Source organism: Schistocerca serialis, chromosome 1 (genome assembly GCF_023864345.2).
Source record: "Schistocerca serialis cubense isolate TAMUIC-IGC-003099 chromosome 1, iqSchSeri2.2, whole genome shotgun sequence".
Taxonomy (NCBI): domain Eukaryota; kingdom Metazoa; phylum Arthropoda; class Insecta; order Orthoptera; family Acrididae; genus Schistocerca; species Schistocerca serialis.
The window spans coordinates 1,270,603,604-1,270,624,166 of record NC_064638.1 but is presented as its reverse complement, the minus strand read 5'-3'; the positions used below and the strand labels follow the sequence as shown (position 1 = coordinate 1,270,624,166).

General features: G+C 45.3%; 1 protein-coding gene across 4 annotated transcripts in view; it reads left to right on the top strand.

Moving 5' to 3' along the window:
* LOC126419484 (paired box protein Pax-5-like) overlaps positions 1-20,563 on the top strand; it is a 264,283-nt gene that overhangs the window by 227,764 nt on the left and 15,956 nt on the right. For all 4 annotated transcript variants that reach the window (XM_050086684.1, XM_050086676.1, XM_050086691.1 and 1 more), the window contains exons 5-6: positions 13,664-13,749; positions 18,209-18,485. In XM_050086684.1, the coding sequence (XP_049942641.1) occupies positions 13,664-13,749; positions 18,209-18,485 (363 nt within the window). The remainder of the gene's footprint in view (positions 1-13,663; positions 13,750-18,208; positions 18,486-20,563) is intronic.

The window sequence follows — 20,563 nt, the reverse complement described above, 5'->3', positions numbered from 1 at the left end:
TATTAATGTTAATTCACAAAATTTTCGAATATAGCCTAGTCACAATAGTGTTGTTTTGACAGCTGTGAAGTTTTTAACTTAACGGGAAACTAGAATCAGAACGTAAAGAACAGATACTAAATGCAACGCATACAACTAGGATATGTTACAACACTTCATGGAAATGCACCCACTATCGTGTTCATCACTGTCATGTCTACCTAACGCAGCGTGAAAGAGTACTCTGTTTTACACTTTTCTTCAACTACAAGGCTTGCAAGAAATGCATTCTGTAAATTGTAATTCGCGACTTTGTGAAAGTCAGAAAATCTACTTTTTTTTGTCATGAAGATTCGAAAACTGGCACGGTACTTTAACCTTGCATTTACCTCGTTGGCTACATAGGGCATCCACTTCCCTGCTCTTTCCGTCAGATCACTCTGTTTATGACATTCATATACTCTTCAACACTGTTCCTTTTCTGCTTTCTGACATATTTTTTGCAATTCATTTCATCCCTTATGCGTTTTCTTACTACATTTTTTGCCATTTCATTATTAGATATTAACTCTTTTATTCTTTCTGCTATGACTTTCTTGCTATTGCCAGTCTTCATTTTGTATGTTCTTGAACTCTGGCATCATCAGTTATTTTGCTGCTCAATCAGAAAAGCATCTACTATTTGTAATATCTCTTTACCTAATCTAATTTTTTCAGCATCGCCTGATTCAATTCCGCCATATTCGATTACCCTTGTTTTCCTTTTGTTGAAGTTCATCTGATGAACTCTTTACATAACACATGCTATTCCATTCAATCGGTGTTCCGAGTACTTTGCCATCTCAGACAGTCTTACAGTGTCATCGGCCGATTTCAAAATTCTCATTTCTTCGTCCCATTTGATAAGTTGAAACAAAGGTACGAACTGAGAAAAGAAATTGCGGACATAAAGAAGACTGCGAAGCGACTGAAAACGCGTGTAACGGAGAGTTGCATTCTGAGGCACGTGTTTTGATCTGAGGTAACGGTAATGGAACCGCGCGTTTTCCCAACTGCTCCAAGTGGCCCCTCTTCCTCAGCGCACTTCCTCTGCCCGGCCAGTGCTGCGCATCTGTGTAGTATCGTCTCTCCTTGAGCGCCTGGGCCGCCGCCGATGCAGTGCAAGCGCAGCCTTGGGCGGCAAACAAGCAGGGTGGCTGGCTGTGGGCACAATAGGCGGTAGGCGGCCGTGCCTAATGGCCGCCGCTTTCCGGAAGAGCCTTGCGCCGCTCTTGTTCTTGCGGCCGACAACACGCGGCTGCCCAGATCTGGCTGATGGATGGCAGGCGCCGGTCAGCGCCGGCCCGGGACGGCCAGACAAAGCCGCTTCCAGAAGCGTCCTCCTCCTCCTCCTCAACTCCCTCGTCTCACACGAAGGGGGAGAGCGCCGCACCGTCACACCCGTGCGCATTACGACGCCCAGCTTAACGAAACTCTACATTTTGATTTGCTAATGTGGCCAACTGGTTTAAAATTGCTAACAGATAACTGCTTACAGGGAGCGAAAGGCTATTTAAAATTTGTACAGAAATCAGATGGCAGTTATAAGAGTCGAGGGACATGAAAGGGAAGCAGTGGTTGGGAAGGGAGTGAGACAGGGTTGTAGCCTCTGCCCGATTTTATTCAGTCTGTATATTGAGCAAACAGTGAAGGAAACAGAAGAAAAATTCGGAGTAGGTATTAAAATCCACGGAGAAGAAATAAAAACTTTGAGGTTCGCCGATGACATTGTAATTCTGTCAGAGACAGCAAAGGACTTGGAAGAGCAGTTGAACGGAATGGATAGTGTCTTGAAAGGAGGGTATAAGATGAACATCAACAAAAGAAAAACGAGGATAATGGAATGTAGTCGATCAAGTCGGGTGATGCTGAGGGTATTAGATTAGGAAATGAGACACTTAAAGTAGTAAAGGAGTTTTGCTATTTGGGGAGCAAAATAACTGATGATGGTCGAAGTAGAGAGGATATAAAATGTAGGCTGGCAATGGCAAGGAAAGCGTTTCTGAAGAAGAGGAATTTGTTAACATCGAGTATAGATTTAAGTGTCAGGAAGTAGTTTCTGAAAGTATGGAGTGTAGCCATGTATGGAAGTGAAACATGACGATAAATAGTTTGGACAAGAAGAGAATACAAGTTTTCGAGATGTTGTGCTACAGAAGAAAGCTGAAGATTAGATGGGTAAATCACATAACTAATGAGGAGGTATTGAATAGGATTGGGGAGAAGAGGAGTATGTGGCACAACTTGCCAAGAAGAAGGGATCGGTTGGTAGGACATGTTCTGGGGCATCAAGGGATTACCAATTTAGTATTGGAGGGCAGCGTGGAGGGTAAAAATCGTAGAGGGAGACCAAGAGATGAATACAGTAAGCAGATTGAGAAGGATGTAGGTTGTAGCAGGTACTGGGAGATGAAGAAGCTTGCGCAGGGTAGAGTAGCATGGAGAGCTGCATCAAACCAATCTCAGGACTGAAGACCACAACAACAACAACAACTGCTTACAAAACAATACAGTATACACACTGTCTGTCACTTCCCGCTGCAATTTTTCCAATCGGTATGTTGCTATTCAGTGGGCGCAACGCATCTCGCAGGTTCTCACACGTTCCAAAAGCCTCCCATTTTTCGCCGGTATCACGCGCCGCCCTGTTCTCCGTGAAAATCCTGCCGTCCACTGTCTTCTCGCAGCCGCTGTAGAAGTCACTCGGGAATTCTCATTACAAATTTCTAGGACCGATGGAGGGCAGTGAATACATAATATTTGGAATAGAAACCTATATCCGGAAACTTTGCCCAATGACACTAAAAAGCGGCAAAGTTAAAGGCGCCGGCACCTGTAAATGCACACATCAAGAAAAGTTTTGCATCACCTCGGTTCCGAGAGTTGCGGAACCTGTACAGAAATTTGGAACAGAGATCAACATAAACATAATTTCCGCCCTTTTTATTGCTCATGAAAACCACACATTGCATGTTGTACCACCATACAGCGAGACCTTCACAGGTGGCAGTGCACTATACTCCGTGATGGCGGCTTGCACGAGCTCCACTGGACGCACGGATGCCCACTTGAATGTTCCCCAGAGCATATCGGAGCCGCCGCCAGCTTGTCTCCGTCACGCAGTACGAGTGTCAAGGAGATCTTCCCCTGGATGACGACGGATTCACGGCCTCTCGTCGGCATGATGGGATTCATCAGACCATGAAACGCTCAGCCACTGCGCCTACTGTCCAGTGCCGATAGTCACGTGCCCATTTCAGTCGTAATTGCCGATGTCGTGGTGTTAACATTGGCACATGCGTGGGTCATCGTCTGCGGAGGCACACCGTTGGGAGTTTTAGGTGCACTGTGCGTTCAGACACACCTGTACTCCGCTCAGCATTAAAGCCAGATGTTAGTTCCGCTACACTTCGCCGTCTGGCCTGTATTACCAGTCTGCCCAGCCTGCGACGTCCGTCGTGTGCAATGAGGGCTGGTCGCCCAACCCCACGACGTCTGGACGTGGTCTCACCCTGGTTTCGCCACGTGTTGAAGACTCTCACCACAGCACTCGTCGAACACCCGGTAAGCCGTGTACTTTCCGAAATGCTCGTGCCAAGCCTCCGGGCCATCAAAACCTACCGTCGGTCAAACTCAGATACATCGCGCGCCTTCCGCATTGTGCACACGGACCGGCAGTTCACTGATACTGCAGGCACCGTGCGTGTGTCTGACCAGCAGTCATTCCTCTCCAGTTGGTGCTACTGTCGGCTGGACGGGTCTAAGTCGATAGCAGACCGACTGGCTGATCAGTGGGTGCCGCGTAGGTGACCTACCTGGGCCAGTCTCGAAGATTGCTTCTATGTGTTGAAAAATCCGCAGGGAAAAAGAGTGACGTCTCTTGTTTGGATGGGCGGCCCGGCTCCAGGCCAGACATTTGCTGTATCTGCTGCTGTACTTCCACAGGTGCTCTGCGATCCCAAAGCAAATGCGGCACTTGCTGTCAATCGCATTCCTCTATTTCCATTTTGTGCCTACAATTGAGTATGAGGAGATTACATTAATGAATTCTGTATACTGTCAGACCCAGCCGTACGATGGCTCTGGTCTCGGTTCGGATGTGCTGTGAAACAGAATGTATTTTGATCGCGGCGCAAGAAGCGTCGCTAACGCAAGGAACGTCTGTTTCTCCTGTGAGTGACGCCTGGATTCCCACGGTTTCCGCTCCAGCGGATCTCGGCCGCTTCCGTGATCCAGGACACGACGAAGGCAGCCGTCACTTCTGGCTTTGTAGTTCTACGTCGCCAGCGTAAGACGCGATATTCCCCTGCCACTCCACAAGGAGTTAAAAACGAAATACTGACTGTACTAGTTAGTTTCATGCATGCGCGATAGCTACATGTGCACAATGCAAGAAACAGAAGCGCGCAACAGCTTGTATCATAAATTAACGGTTCCTTCAATTTCATTCGGATAAAGGACATGGAGGAAACAAAACTAGTATTTTGAACGTAAAAGATACAAAGTCTTTAGATAGATGGGCGATCATGGTGCAGTTATTCGACAAAGGGACCGACTAGATCGCTCAAGAAGTGTAATAGACGGCAAATCATCGAGTAAAACTGAAGTGATATCAGGTGTTCCCCAGGGAAGCGTCCTGGGACCTCTGCTGTTCCTGATCTATATAAATGACCTGGGTGACAATCTGAGCAGTTCTCTTAGGTTGTTCGCAGATGATGCTGTAATTTACCGTCAAGCAAGGTCATCCGAAGACCAATATCAGTTGCAAAGCGATTTAGAAAAGATTGCTGTATGCTGTGGCAGGTGGCAGTTGACGCTAAATAACGAAAAGTGTGATCCACACAGTTCCAAAAGAAATCCGTTGGAGTTCGATTACTCGATAAATAGTACAATTCTCAAGGCTGTCAATTCAACTAAGTACCTGGGTGTTAAAATTACGAACAACTTCAGTTGGAAATACCACATAGATAATATTGTGGGGAAGGCGAGCCAAAGGTTGGGTTTCATTGGCAGGACACTTAGAAGATGCAACAAGTCCACTAAAGAGACAGCTTACACTACACTCGTTCGTCCTCTGTTAGAATATTGCTGCGCTGTGTGGGATCCTTACCAGGTGGGATTGACGGAGGACATCGAAAGGGTGCAAAAAAGGGCAGCTCGTTTTGTATTATCACGTAATAGGGGAGAGAGTGTGGCAGATATGATACGCGAATTGGGATAGAAGTCATTAAAGCAAAGACGTTTTTCGTCGCGCCGAGATCTATTTACGAAATTTCAGTCACCAACATCCTCTTCCGAATGCGAAAATATTTTGTTGAGCCCAACCTACATAGGTAGGAATGATCATCAAAATAAAATAAGAGAAATCAGAGTTCGATCAGAAAGGTTTAGGTGTTCGTTTTTCCCACGCGCTGTTCGGGAGTGGAATGGTAGAGAGATAGTATGATTGTGGTTCGATGAACCCTCTGCCAAACACTTAAATGTGAATTGCAGAGTAGTCATGTAGATGTAGATGAAACATAGTGCGAGTGTGCACGAAATGTGATTATTTACATCTTCTCTAATCTGACGACGCGTGATTTACAGTTGCTGTGCATAAAGAAAGCGTGATCTAGACGTCTCATTGCAGGTACAACAAGGTTAGTGTTTTAACGTCCCATTGACGAGGAGGGCATTGGAGACGGAGCAGGGATTTGCAGACAGACACGGTGCAGGAAACGGACCTTGTCCTTCCCAAAGGAGTCGCCTCCCCATTCACCCTAAATGGCTGGACATTTATTTATTTATTTATTTCATTAACAGTACAGAGTAATCCAACGCCTTGAAATGTAAGGTGGGTCGGATGCTTCTAAATCTTACTGGTATACAACTGTTAATGGTTTTTAAAAATGGTATAAAGAACATAACAAATAAAGATTTCTCTAAGGCTACAGAGAACTGAATGCTTAACAGTTGTTAAAGTTGTTCTATATAGTTTGTTTCTGCCTAGTTTATGAGATTATAATTCATATAATGCGAATGTCAAAGAAAAAATGTAATGCAATAAGTGTAGTGAAAAAAAGTTGCAGTACATAGAGGGAAATGACAGGTGTTTGACATCCTATGCTATCGAATCCGAATCTATTTGACAATCTGGCTAAGTACCGAAAGAACTCGCCAACGACGATTGCTGGCGTACTTCAGTATGAGACGCAGTTGAGCTAATTCTACTTCCGCAATGTCTTTGGCAGCTGCAGAACATTCATAAAGTTATCACAGAAAGCTGCTTCTAAAAATAGATTTTCTCTAATACCTAGCGTGTTTCTGCGAAAATCTCTTAGTTTAAATTTTTAAACAGTTGTGTGGTTTGGCATTCCGTGGCGCATTTTATACCATACGCTCGATTCCACCATTAATGCAGATTGTTTCGTGTTGTACATGAACTGGCAATATTTCAGTATTGGTTGTACTAGGCCTTTGTAACCACTGTCTGTCGTAGAGTAGCTCCATTCTCGTTCGTATTCCAATGAAAAGTGGCCTTCTCTTTTACCTACCCGCAACCAGATCAACATCTTCATGGTATTTCATATCCCAACACTCTTCATAACGCGATAAATTTTTGGGGTAAACTTGATGAGCTTTATGTAAGTCTGCAGGCTTTCGTGGCCGTTGTCACTGACGTTAAAATCTTCTGGGTTATCAGGCTGCATCATGTTTCTTCTAAAATGTTCGACGTTTCGACCCCTCTGCTGGGATCTTCCTCAGGATCTTTTGGTGTCCACTACTGCTAGAACACTTTGATTGACATATTTTTCCGTGTCATACAGGGATGGTTTCTTTAAAAGATCACTGTGCTCCATTTCCTGTCCCTCACTTCCGCAAACATAGTTTGCGTCATCGACGTTGTGCCGATCAGTATGCACTAGAGTTGCATTTGGGAGGACGGTGGTTCAAATGCGGTCTACCTAAACCGCTTAGGGGAAATGGCGGTATGGTTCATTACGAAAGGTCACGCTCTATTTCTCTCCGTTCCGTCTACAATGACCTTTTTCTCAGCTGGACGATTAGCCTTAACCTTACATCGTCTTGGACTTGATATGCCGGATCGACAGAGGTTACATATAATAATATCCACCTATTCAATATGTACCATTAGGAGGAGCGATGGTATCGCGTTTGTCTTGTGATACACTGCAGCTACACAGCCGTCTCTTGATGATATTAACGCTCTGCCCTATGTAACAATTCCTGGAGAGCTGTTGTGTTAAGTTGGACACGCCCCACCCGTTGACAGACCCACACAGAGCCGACGCACTGTTAACGGACCTCTTTGTACTTGCACGAAGTGGTAATTAATACGTAGTCGAGGCGTCAGGGAGCGTTAATTCCAAACAGCGGGCAAGGAAGAAGGGGCGAGTCTTACCTCTGACCACCCGACCCCCTTCCCCACACGCACGCTCACGCACGACGTCAAGACTAATGGAGAAGGGGCACCGTGTAGGCGGACTGAGTGCGGCCTCCTGAGCGGTAGTGCGATTACTGCCTCCTGGCACACTTACTACTCTGCTGGAGCAGGGCAGCACTGTGTGCTGTCAGCCGGTCGCCTGGGCACCTCCGCTCCAGAGGACGCAGCCAGGCACCCTTTGCGGCGTCAGCTCGATTCCATCTAATAACCCCGTGTGACACGCGACCAGCGGCCGCCCCCCTGTTTTTCAGAAACGCCCCCCTTCCCCCTATAAAATCCCACTCGATCATCATCATCGTCGCATATAACACTAGCTCAACACCCGTAATCCAATTCCGCGCCGCTCGGGGATCGGGGTTTCTCCCTCGCGCCAGCCGGGCCGGCAGGCAGCCAGCCGGCATCGCAGCCGGCGCGGCCGCCAACAATCTAATCACAATTTTGCAGGCGGGGGGCGGGCGAGTGGGGCGGCAGCGCTGGTCAATTGAAACGTGTGGGAGGCGGGGGCGGGAGTGGCGAGGGGCGGGCTGGCGGCGGCGGCGGCGGCGGGGGCAGGGGCGCGCGCATTGTGTGTGCCGCTCCCCACACTTGTTCGGCGCATTATTTTAATTGGATCGCCGTCCGCTGGGACGCATTGCAATCTATTGAGGCCGGGATTGGGCGCCGCGATGTGTCCGGCCGGACACCCCCGCAAAACACCCGCTTTGTCTCGTCGTTTTGTCGAGACACCCACACACGTGCGCGCCCGCCCTCTGTCCGCCGCACGGACACACGGACGAGGCCGCGGCTTTAATTATCTTAGTATTAACGAGGACGCGGCCCGATGTCCATCCGGGTGACCTTCTCTAATTAAACGACGATAAGCCGGGGGTGGGCGCGACGCCGACGCCGACGCCGGCTCGAGCGCCGGCACCCTGGGCGACGCCGATAGCAGCGCGGGATTACGCCGCAAAGTAGGTCGCGGAAAGCCGGCCGTGGCTATCGCAAACCTCATCTGCCGCGGCCTCGCCCGGGCCGCCACTGTCTGCACTGCCGGACAGCCCTTCTTCTTGAACCGTAATATTTTTGCTGCCCTCCCCTGCCTCCTGTGCGTCTCAACAGTGCCGTTTTTTTTATTACCTTATCTGGGATGGCGTCATAGTAGAGTATGGTAGCCAACACGTAAAATTTTACCTGTTTAACAGGTAGTCTTATCTGGAAGAGACATATTCGAAATGAATATGTTTAAAGTCTTACCTGTATTACGCAGTTTTTAAAAATGCAAGAACTACGTCAAAATGCATCAAAATAAAAAAATTCTTTCTTTTATTTTCTTCCACAGACGCTCCCATGTAAGTGCAGAAAATTACATCAGGCATATGCCCACCTCCTTTCTCTCGGCAGCCAATTACTCGGTCTATGAAGTTCGTGAAGACCCTTCCACAAACATCTCTGTTGGTGTCGTTGATGATACGTTGAATTTCTACCTTATTTGAGAACTGTTTGTGGCTTGTTTTCTGTAGACTTTGGACTTCAAAAAACTCCACAGAAAGAAGTCACCTGGAATAAGGTCACAAGTTCTGGGATGCCATTCCAAGTCGCCACAAACTGAGATGACAGACTGAGTGATTTTTTTCATGGTGTAGGGTTGTTGTCTTGCAGAATGTGTGACAAGTAGCCCGGTGCTGCTGAGACGACATATTGGCTGTATCCGTTTCAGCCCGAGAAGGCTAGAAGTTCTTTCTGACCATTTCACGACAACACTCACCGCCAGCACCGTTGCATTACCGTCGAAAACTTCAAAAAAGAATGGGCCGATCACACCACCTGCCCATAGGCCACACCGAACTGTGGTTTGCAGTGGATGCGTGGGGCTCTCTTGGATTACCCCAGGCGTTTATTGACCCCAAATACGGCTGTTTTGTCGGTTAACGAACCCAAACAGATGAAAATGTTCTTCGTCACTGAAGAATATTCTTTTTGCAAAATTGTTATCCTCTTCTTGTTTTTAGAGAATCCACTCGGCGAAATTTCTCCGTCTGAAACGATCTGTGGGTTTAAGATATTGCGTCAGCTGGATCTTGTATGCATGCCTATGTAGATCCTTTTTCAAAATTCTTTCCAAGGAGGCTTCGTAATACCCAGTTTTTGAGAACGACGTTGAAGCGACGTGTGAGGCCTCACAGCCACACTATCCTGCACCAATGCAATGTTTTATTCCATACGAGCCTTACGGTTTCGTCTAGGCGATTTTATAGTTGCAGTGGACCCGGTTTCCTCGAATTTCCTTGTCTACCGTACAACTGTTGATGGTGTAGGAAGATTATGATGTTCGAAGATTCAGCGAAGTCTACGAACAGTCTCTGCATAGTAGCCGCCGGTTATGTAATGTGTTTTCACAACGTTAACTCATTACTCCTTTGTGAAACCTTCCTGAAACACACAAACAACGATTGATCAAGTAATAGGAATGACACTCGATATTAAAAGTAATAAAGACAGTGCTGTAAACTCGATAACACAATTTCACTACTCAATTTAAAAATTTCGTAGTGTATGAAAGACCTTGTAGTAACAAATAACATTTTTATGCCAGTCCGTGAACTGTATATACTGCTCATCGAGCAATCACGTTAACCGTCAGGCTACCTGAGCACGCCTCCGGGTATGACTCAGTCTTTCGACGCCACTGACATGTCCACCTATAATTTCCCTTTATTTAGTAACTAGCCTGTCTTCGCTACTCCCTTCCAATAAGTTCAATGTCCAAGTCGGTGAAGTCTTATCGTTCTCACGTAGCGAGTATTTGTTTCTGAGAAATACGTTCAGGTATCCGCTTTCCTCTTGTAAACGGTTTAAATCATTCTATAGTTGTGCGCTCAAGTATTGGTGGACAGTAAGAAAGAGTCAAGGGCAATTTTACCGTTCTCCTTAGTGATTTGGCTAGATCTGTTTTCACTTTACGTCTGACGTGCATCGCTGCAAAACGTCTTAAACGAGATCGAAGTATTCTTTTCGAGTAAAGTACTTGGGGAAACTCTGAACAAAACTTGTTTGCGGAAGAAACATAAGAAAAATCTGAAGCCGTTTCTACAGAAAAGAAACAAGATATCAAGGAGTGGGTAAGTGTTAAACTACAACCCCGACGATCATGGTTTCAGTTTGTCGTCGGTTTATTATTTTTTTGTGTCACTTTTTACTTCTTTCACCGCTGACAGTACTTTTGATGTGCAAAGAATTCACTGTGGTTCGGTGTCCACCTTAGACTCTAGGTCTCTTCATAACCGGCTGGGTGAGTCACTTCAAACGTCGGAGGAAGATGGGGTTACCTGCTATAGGAGCGTGCGTAGTAACGCACTGCGCTGTTCGAATAATGCTTCAGGCATTATTTTAATGTAAAGTTGCAAGTTAGCTTGTGGTGAGCCTTAATTAGGGCTGACTGATTTACATTCGTCAGTATCAAAAGGAAACAATTTTGATATCCACTATTATCAAGAGGATACGCGTTGATACTGTGGCGCAAAGGGAACCGAATGTTAATTTATTTTGATTCTCGTGCATATCAGTATATGAGGTGCCAAATTTCTCACAAACACAATTCCTAACGAAATTATGTGACAACGCCTCCAAAATACGTGAGCAGGGATAGGAAGTTAATCTATAATCACGAACTTAGAAAACAATGTGCTAAGCTGTAACAAACAGATTTATTTCCGCAATGACAAAATTAAAACTTGGATTTTGACATAGAAGCTTACAGTGGGTGAAACTTAGTATTAAGAAAAGAAATCCATCCTCACCGATGAAATTCCTCAGACATGCAGGTACTGTGATCACCGATTCCTGCCAAGTATTCCACAGCAGAAATAAGATGACAACGTGTGAATTATGACTTATTTGTAGTTGAACTACAAAAAGAAAAAAAAAACAGATGAAAGGGAAAGGACCTAACGGGCTTTCCAACAAGAGTGGAGGGGCCAAAAGGGCCTGTCACCTTTTGGCGTACTGTACGCGAAAACAGTAAAAAGAGTGGTCGCGGTAGGGGAGAAACAATGGTCGAACACAGGAGAGACTAAGGTTGCTGCAGTAAATAGGCTGCAGCACGTAACGTCACCAGGATACTCCGGCTGTGAGGATGACTGAAGGAAAAGTGACTTCAGAACGGAAGGACGGGGAAACGTCTCCAGCACTTTAACGCCTCTGCGTTAGGGTGACGACGCGGTCTGGCGCAGGCGGCTGTGCACACCTCTGAGACTGCTCTGGCTCTACTCTCTCTCTCTCTCTCTCTCTCTCTCTCTCTCTCTCTCTCACACACACACACACACACAAAACGTACGCGCTCGCGCTTGTGCCCCTGCAGGAAGTGCAGTTAAGCTGCGCCGCGCCACCGTGTTAGCATAAGTGGACGCCGCAGCGGCGGAGCGGGCCAAGTTGGGACACTTAATCTATCAGGGCGGCGCAACACATGTTGTGAAACAGCGCACAATGCTCCCGCGAGAGCGCAGCACGGCTCCATTAGGCCGGGCTTGGTCGGGGGTTCCCCTGCTCCCCCCGGCGGCGCGCCCTGTCCCTACCACTGTTGAGTCACGACCGCTTCTGCGACATCGTTGGCGCAGCCACCAGGCCCCTCGGTTGTTTTGAAAGACCGCCACGTTACCGGAACATAATTAAAGAAACCGACGCACAACGGATGATACTGGTAACAGCTATTCTAGTCGGCAAATTTCACATCTGAAGGTGGAATAATTCAAGAGAAAGCGGTCACATCGACAAATTATGTGATATAAACCGTCCTTTGTTTAGAGAAAGCAAGACACACAGCCGCCTTTCTATATAAACACTTTTTTATTAGAAACATTGAAAAAAAATGTTGTGAACACTGATTCATAGGCAATAAAATGACGTTATAGAAGCATGCCAACTGGTGAGATAGGGTTCTTGGTCGTATGCGGATCGACTGAGATTAACACTGTTTGGTGTCGCACACCTGTGAGCCAGAGTGTGGATTTTAGGCGGTTACTGACAGCGGACTAGGCAAAAAGCTGTTAGTCCATGCAAACCCCTCAGAAATACAACCTACAATTGTGATACGACATTTGAGACGTTGATTCCACAAAAGCAAGCAACGAGAATAATATACTTTCGCCCTGAATACGTCCTTCAAGGACTTTGATAATTACAACCTCTCCTTCACAACATATATATTCGATACTGAAATTTTTCTTAACTAATTCGTCAGCGACTGATAAAGTTTTGAATATTCAGCCACAAAAACGTTTCATCATTTTAAGAATAACATAAAATATCAGAAAGGTAGCAAAGCAAATTTTAAACGCAGCCTAAAATGATATATCCTCAACAGATAATTGTATTTAATAGTTTTTAATTGAAACTCGTGAGTGTTGTTAAAAAAAACAGTAAATTTAAGTGTATCAGTAGTGACAGTAGTAGTGTTAAAGACTAATATGTTCATTCTTATTAAATTGTATGCCAATGTGCTATTTAATAAAATGTCAGTGGCTAGTTAGTAGCAACACTTACCAAAAAGAACTTACGTCATTTCGATGTACGGAACATGAAGATAACTGCGAAAATATGAAGAAAAAACCTTACATGGTTCTCGTAGGGATGGCACACACAACATTCCGATTCGTCTTATCTTAGAGTGAAGTGACAATGCGGTGACATGATCGAGATCCTCTCCTATAAATGAAATAAAAGGCTACACTCAGGATGAGTAACTGTCCAAACCTTGCGTACTGAGAAAGGAGAAAATAAGAATTTGAGGCTGGTTACCTTCCAACTGAAGGTCTGTCTTCCGATTGCTAGACTTGAACGTCCACTGCGGTCAACGACGTCACTAAGGCCTGAGCTCAGCTGCAGTGGCTCCCCAGTGTCTAGCGAGGAACCGTTTTCTGAAGTGCTTTAATTTGGCCCCCTAGTGTCCAAGAAGGAACCAACTTCTGAAGTGATTTAATGTGGTCCCCCAGTATCCAAGAAGGTACCATTCTGAAGTGATTTAAGGTGTCAATGGTGAACTTCAATCTGGGTGCTATGATCCCAGTCAGTAAACAGCTCGTACGCACTACGGATATTGTGTATTGGAGATTGCACACGCTATCCCGTCTGGTAACACGTACTGGGAGGGGACAGTTTGTGCTGTACTTTTTGTCACGGGTCACAAAGTGTGTGCCGGTGAAGGCTGACGGCGTTTTCTTGTTTCAGACGAGAACCGCGACCTCAACGGACACCCAGATGACGACATCAAGAGGCAGAGGACGCACTACAACGGCGAGCAGCTCTACTCCAACGTGAGTACACGGCGTGCGCTGTGCGCTAGCAGTAAGGCCAGCAGGCCTTGTCCCTGGGTCGTAGCAGCCTCGCCTGACAAGCATCGCCGTCTTTCATAGCATGACGTAGTAGAAGTTCGAGTGAGAAACATTTTAGCCCGTATGACAAAGGCGAAAGTAGTATCGTAACACAGAATTATAGCAGCTAACTCAGGATTTGTTAAATTTTGTGTCATGATACTCTTCGGTGATAACGTAAAATTCGACTAATCACATTGCTAGTTTCGTTTTATTGATTGTCATTAGCTGCGTTTTGTCGTAACTTTCAAAACATCGATGGTGATTCTGATCCACTAAGAATAAATTACTCATTAAATTTTTTACTCTTTGCTAAAGCAGACGAGTGGAGAAGCAATCCTAGTTGCTGTCAAACAGTGTTGTGACATATTTTATTGTTCCTGCATTCCATTCCATTTCAGACAGATAAAAAACTAGCAGCGCAAGGAGAAAAGAACTCCAAATGTTCTAGCATCGATTCCTCTGTGCAGTTTATTAATTTCATTGTGCTAACAATTGCAAAAGTGTTTGTAAGGGACCGATATTTTAAAAAAGCATCTACATCTGCATCTATACTCCGCAAGCCACCTGACGGTATGTGGTGGAGGGTACTTTGAGTACCTCTATCGGTTCTCCCTTTTATTCGAGTCTCGTATTGTTTGTGGAATGAAAGATTGTCGGTATGCCTCTGTGTGGGAGCTGATCTCTCTGATTTTATTCTCATGGTCTCTTCGCGAGATATATATGTAGGAGGGAGCACTATATTGCTGGACTCCTCGGTGAAGTTATGTTCTCGAAACTTCAACTAAACCCCTTACCGAGCTACTGAGAGTCTCTCTTGCAGAGCCTTCCACTGGAGTCTATCTATCATCTCCGTAACGCTTTCGCGATTACTAGATGATCCTGTAACGAAGCGCGCTGCTCTCCGTTGGATCTTCTCTATCTTTTCTATCAACCCTATCTGGTACGGATCCCACACCGGAGAGCAGTATTCAAGCAGTGGGCGAACAAGTCTACTGTAACCTAATTCCTTTGTTTTCGGACTGCATCTCCTTAGGATTCTTCCAATGAATCTCAATCTGGCATCTGCTTTACCGACGATTAATTTTATATGGTCATTCCATTTTAGATCACTTCTAATGCCTACTCCCAGATAATTTTTCTTTCTTTGTATTCGCAGCACATTACACGTGTCTACATTGAGATTCAATTACCATTCCCTGCATCATGAGTCAATTCGTTGCAGATACTCCTGCTTTTCAGTACAATTTTCCATTGTTACAACCTCTCGATGTACTACAGCATCATCTGCAAACAGCCTCAGTGAACTTCTGATGTCATCCACAAGGTCATTTAAATATATTTTGAATAGCAACGGTCCTACGACGCTCCCCTGCGGCTCACCTGAAATCACTCTTACTTCGGAAGACTTCTCTCCATTGAGAATGACATGGTCGTAATACGTGGTGTCGTTCAAGCAAGTACGAAGGGTTACACTGAGCCAAACATTAATTTCACCATCTCACTGCATGTAAAAACTTTTTTAAAAATGTAATTCAGTAAAAGGCGACGCATCTGGAAGCGGCTAGGGAAAACTGTTGAAAACCGAGAAGACAGCGGGACGTAGCCAGGTAGAAGTTTGTAGAGGGGAGAGACTTGATCTGAGCCGTCAGGTGTTACGCAAGCAAGGACTGCGACGTGACTGGTGGACGGTTTTTCTTATTTCTTTGCTTTTCTCTTCTTTTCGTGCGCCGAGAAGCGAAATCGATTGTTTGCCGGCGTAACTCTCTCCGCCTGCCGCTGCCGCGGGATGCAGCGCTTCTTGCCAAAAAGTGTGCAGCCGCTGGCGCAGGTACGGTGGGAGTGCCGTGCGACCCTCTGGCCGCGCAAACACTTGCTGCAGTGGCGGGACACCACCTCCTCTACTGTCCAGTCTACATTAAACGTTCGCTTGGCGCTTCACCCCTCCTCATACTCACATTTTCTCAATTTCTTGCTCGCAGCTCGCAACTAATATTCCTAGACGCAATACCAAAAAAATTCCCGAGTGTTCCTGTATCACTTTAATTGGGATAAAATCAAGTAAAACAGTTCGTTCTAAGTGTTTTTTTGTAGTTATTCAGCCATCAGACGAGCACGTCATATTGATAGGGAATTCTGCTTGTCTGTCTTGACGTCATCACCTTTTGGACCTCCCGCATTTATATGAAGACACTGCTGCGCTCCTCTGCACCCGAGAACTCAACAGCGCCCATATAATCTCTGCCTTATATTTATTACGAGATGTAAATGTTTCAGGCAGTAAATTATGTGTTAAAATCTGCAGCCGACAATTGCCTTCTACATTTACTCTGGAGGATTCCACGAGAGGCAACGTCTTCTTTCTTCTAATGATTCTTTTCCGTAATTTTCAGTACCATATACGTAACGCAACGGCCCTGATTGAGCCAGCAGGTTTCTTTCGATATATGTTCTAGATAATCTCGTAGGTATTACTTTATCACAGTAGTACTCATAATCGATTTTGTATATATGTCAGCTTAGCCAACAAATTCTTCCAAAATACGGAATTATATGGTGGCGCCATTATCACTGTCGACAGTAATGCTTTCCTTACCCTTCTACAACTTCGAAAGTTCGCTGCTGGATGTTTCACGAATATGTCACAACAGTCAATATTACGCCGTGCCCGACAGCCGCGTTAAATTTTTAGAAACAAGTAATTTTTTTCTATCGAGTTCCGTTGCCGTTTGAAACAAACATTTATTTCATTGTCGAGCAACCTCTCACGAAAATACGTTACATCCTTCTGTTACTAGTACTTCGTTATCCATACAGAAGTGTGAGACGGTCAAAATGTAACGGTGTGTAAGATTCCAGCACCCCCTATACTCAGTTAAAGTAGGTCAGCATATATCTTGAAATAAAAGAAAAACACTCGCAACGTTGTCTGTGTCCTACAGTCATATAATGTGAACGTCTACGTGACAAAAAATACAAATGTATTGTCAATGACATCTGGCTTTTTGTAACAGTGTAGCTCATTTTTTGGTGATCTAACAATTTTACAGAGCTACCCGCTCTATCTGATAGCTGATTTGTGAGCAATTAATCACTCAATATCTTGTTTCCTAAATGATTCAATTGACGAAGGCCCTTGTTCGGCAATAGGCTGTACATAAAAGGGCCAAATGTTTGCTGTGTTATTCATAGGAATAAACCAGTCTGCTGAGATACTGACAGAACTTTGCAATGAGATGTTCTGTATTTAATGGTATCAGGAAGCCCATCAAAAGCGGAGTGCCTCATCAGTATTGCTGTGGATCTTTGCGCAAATATAATCCGGAAAAACGACACGTAGATATTGGTTGGTAGTGTAGAGCATATGGAGTGCAAAAATCGGGTAAAGAGAGATGGACTGGATAAACCTACACTCTTACGCTAATTTTGAAAGTTATGTCGTGACATTTATTGACCACGTTTGGGAAAGGTGGAAGGACAGACATTCACAAGGTATTTATGACAGTACAGCTCTTTTCAAGAGCTGTCGAATTTAAAAAAAGATCTTTCCTACTTTCTTGAATCCGGCAGTACTTTTGCGATAGAACGTTTTGTGCAAGGTTGCGAGTGAGGGTGCATCACGTACTCCACTAAATGATCTTTAGCCGTGGTCCATGGGCACTGTCAGATGGTACGTCTATAGACTATGGTTCGCGCTAAGTCACATCAAGACCATCTGAAAATGGTTAGTTTGACGAAGTACATTGCGGGAAAAAATTTGAACACGGTATTCTTACAGTAAATTGGTGAAACACTTGTCGTTTCTTAAATACGGTATGACTTTGTCGTCAACGAAAGAGCAGATATCGAAAGTTACGACTGTTAATTATGCACTAAATATTCCTCCTCTTATGTAACTCATTTGTGAAATATCTTTATGCACACATTATGTGAGATACACTTAGTGTACCTTAAGTCAAAATACGGTTCTGACACGCTTTAGTAACAGCCAACTCTATTAATCATTCTTGTGAATACTTGTCGTCCAGGTTGACTTGTTGGTTCTTGTTCGTGAATAATTGTTTCAGGAAATATTGCATATTGGAGAGTTGGAGAGGATACTTGATATAAATCTGCAGGTTTTCATGGCAGTTGTCGCTGAAGGTAAAATCTTCCAGGTGATTAGAAGTACATACTGGATCTCGTGTACCTGGGTGGCTGATTGTTTACACACTAGAAGGCCCCTGAGGAGGGTCCCAGAGGAGATGTCGAGAGGCCGAGTCTGGAGGAGTTGAAGAGCAGTGTGACGAGGCTCGATCACGCGGAAGATTTTACCTTCAAGGATACTTGTTAGTGAATACTGCGGCCGTGTAGTGTTTCTCGTGTACGAGCGGACAGTGCGTGACCGTCTGATCCTCCGCAGTTGTGGCCGGGCAAGTGGAGCATCAAGGACGAGCACAAGCTGCTGTCGGAACTGGGCAGCAGCGCGGGGTCGCCCTACTACGACGGTGGGGGCGGCGGAGGCGGCGGGGGCGGCGCGGGGGGCGGCCAGGGCAGCCAGGGCTTCGCCGCGGCGGCTGCGGCGGCGGCCGCGGCGGCGGCCGCGGCTGTCGCGACGTCTTCCGCCTCGGCGGCCGACCTGTACGACGGCATCGCCTCCATGACGCAGCAGGCGCCCGTCTACACGCCCTCCCCGCTCGGTGAGTACACGTCCAGGCGTCCAGCCTGCTGTATCAGGTCTCAGCAGGGGCCAGACACCTGCTGGTTCTAAAGCTACCTGACCTGTGCACGGTACACGGACGGGTTGGGTTGAGGTCGTCGTCACTAATTAACGATGTCAGTTTGCCCTGACTGAGACTTCCAAAACTCTCTCACCACCTCACCATCGGAAAGTACATTACGCAAATATTACAACGACGGACAGCGAGTGGTTAACGCAGTGGACTCAGACGTCGGAGAGAAGGGATTGCATCCCCATCGGTCCACTCAGGTTTGGGATTCAGAACTTTCCCTAATTCGATTGAGACGAATAGCTGGGTGGTCCTTTTGAAATCGAGACGGTCGATTCCCTTCCACGTATTTATCTTATGCAAATTTATGCCCCAACTTTGATGGCCTCCTCGTCAAACCTTAGCTTCCTGACGTAGGTATCTCCGTCAGATTCTGTGAACAATATTCGTTTGGACATCACCCAAACGGAAACATCGTGCTTTAAAATAGGATAATTACTGTCGCCCGATATTCGAAAATTTACGTCCTGTCAGGCGCATCGAGAAAACTTGATAAATGATATCTTACTAATTGTCGTAAGAGTTGATAGTTGGTGTGCAGATCTTCTGTGCTATTTTTCGACAACGCGCATCTGACAACAGACGGTTTAGGTAAGGTAGTCTGCTTGCACACCTTACCAAGTTCCCATCTAGATGCGCGGCGTTATTTGGTGCGGGAAAGGCAAAATTAATAGCGTCTGGTAGCTTCAGAGGACTAACACTGTCCTGTGGGTTGATAATATCTTCTGTTACACCAGTAAATCCTCTACTATGCAGGGAATTGAATTCCCATGTATAAAAGAGCTTCAAATTTATTATTATTTCACAAATATGAATTAATATATGCGTCTAAGCGAGAAAAGTTAAAAAAAAAGGTTTGAAATTATTTATAAAGTTCGTTGGAAGTCGCTAAGTGCTCTCATTATCAAACACAGCATAAGTACCGTCTGGGTAACTTGTGCTCCGTTTTAAGCAAAACCTAGTTTTTCACGCCGCATCTCAGTGTGTATGACATCGTATCACCCAAATTGTGCGTCGTACAATGATACAATTTTGCAGGTACCTTCATTGGAACATGTGAATACTTCCTTCAAAATTTGTCACGAACAGAGATAGTAGTAAAGAAGCCTGATGCTGTAGTTTTACTGTGTGAACAGCGGAAAGCGATAAACTTTGTTCCTTTCATCATTTTGTGAGATCTGTCAGCGACAAAAGCTCTGGTAAAAGTTTGAGATTATATGTAAAATCTCCTGGAAGTCGCTGAGTTCTGCAATCCTCAGATACTGACTGAATATAAAACCGAATAGTTTGCGGGGCGCGAGCAATGCTACCTCACAATATACACACAATATCTCACCGTTATACTTATTATGTTAAACCTTTATCATAACATTATTCCCCTTAATGAATGGACTATGGCAGCGTTTTGAATTGTGATTCCGGCAGTAATTACTCTGAAATATCGATTATCAAATATTTGTTGGCCTTGGAAGCCGTTTGATAGGCAACTCACAACTGAGGCCGATGAAGCATGAAGCAGGTTAGTTGTTTAGTAATACAGGTAATGTCTACGCCGCAGCGATTTGGGTTCCTGCACGAATTTAGAATTTTGAAGTTGAATAAGCACACGTAAACCAAATGTTTAGCTTAGTGTATACTGGGCAGTGTAATTCATTTTCACCGGTTTCTAACTTGTTTATCGTTCGTCTAGTATATTAGCCCTTTGTTTGTACCATCTCACGCTCGTCTCTGTTGTAGAGAGAGAGTAATTGTCAAAGAATACATCATGTCGCATTTACGAGTCCTACTACACATAAAGAGCGGAACATTCTGTAGTTTTGCAGTAATAGCTGCTCACGTAATGGCCGCCAGGCGAAACCGTACTTTCCCCTTGTAAGCGCAAACTGCCTACCTGCCATTCCATACCAAGAGGTGACCTTTCCTACGTGAAAACGAGTGTTTTACTTCAGCGTGCTGTGTCACTGACCAACGTTATTCCCAGATACTTT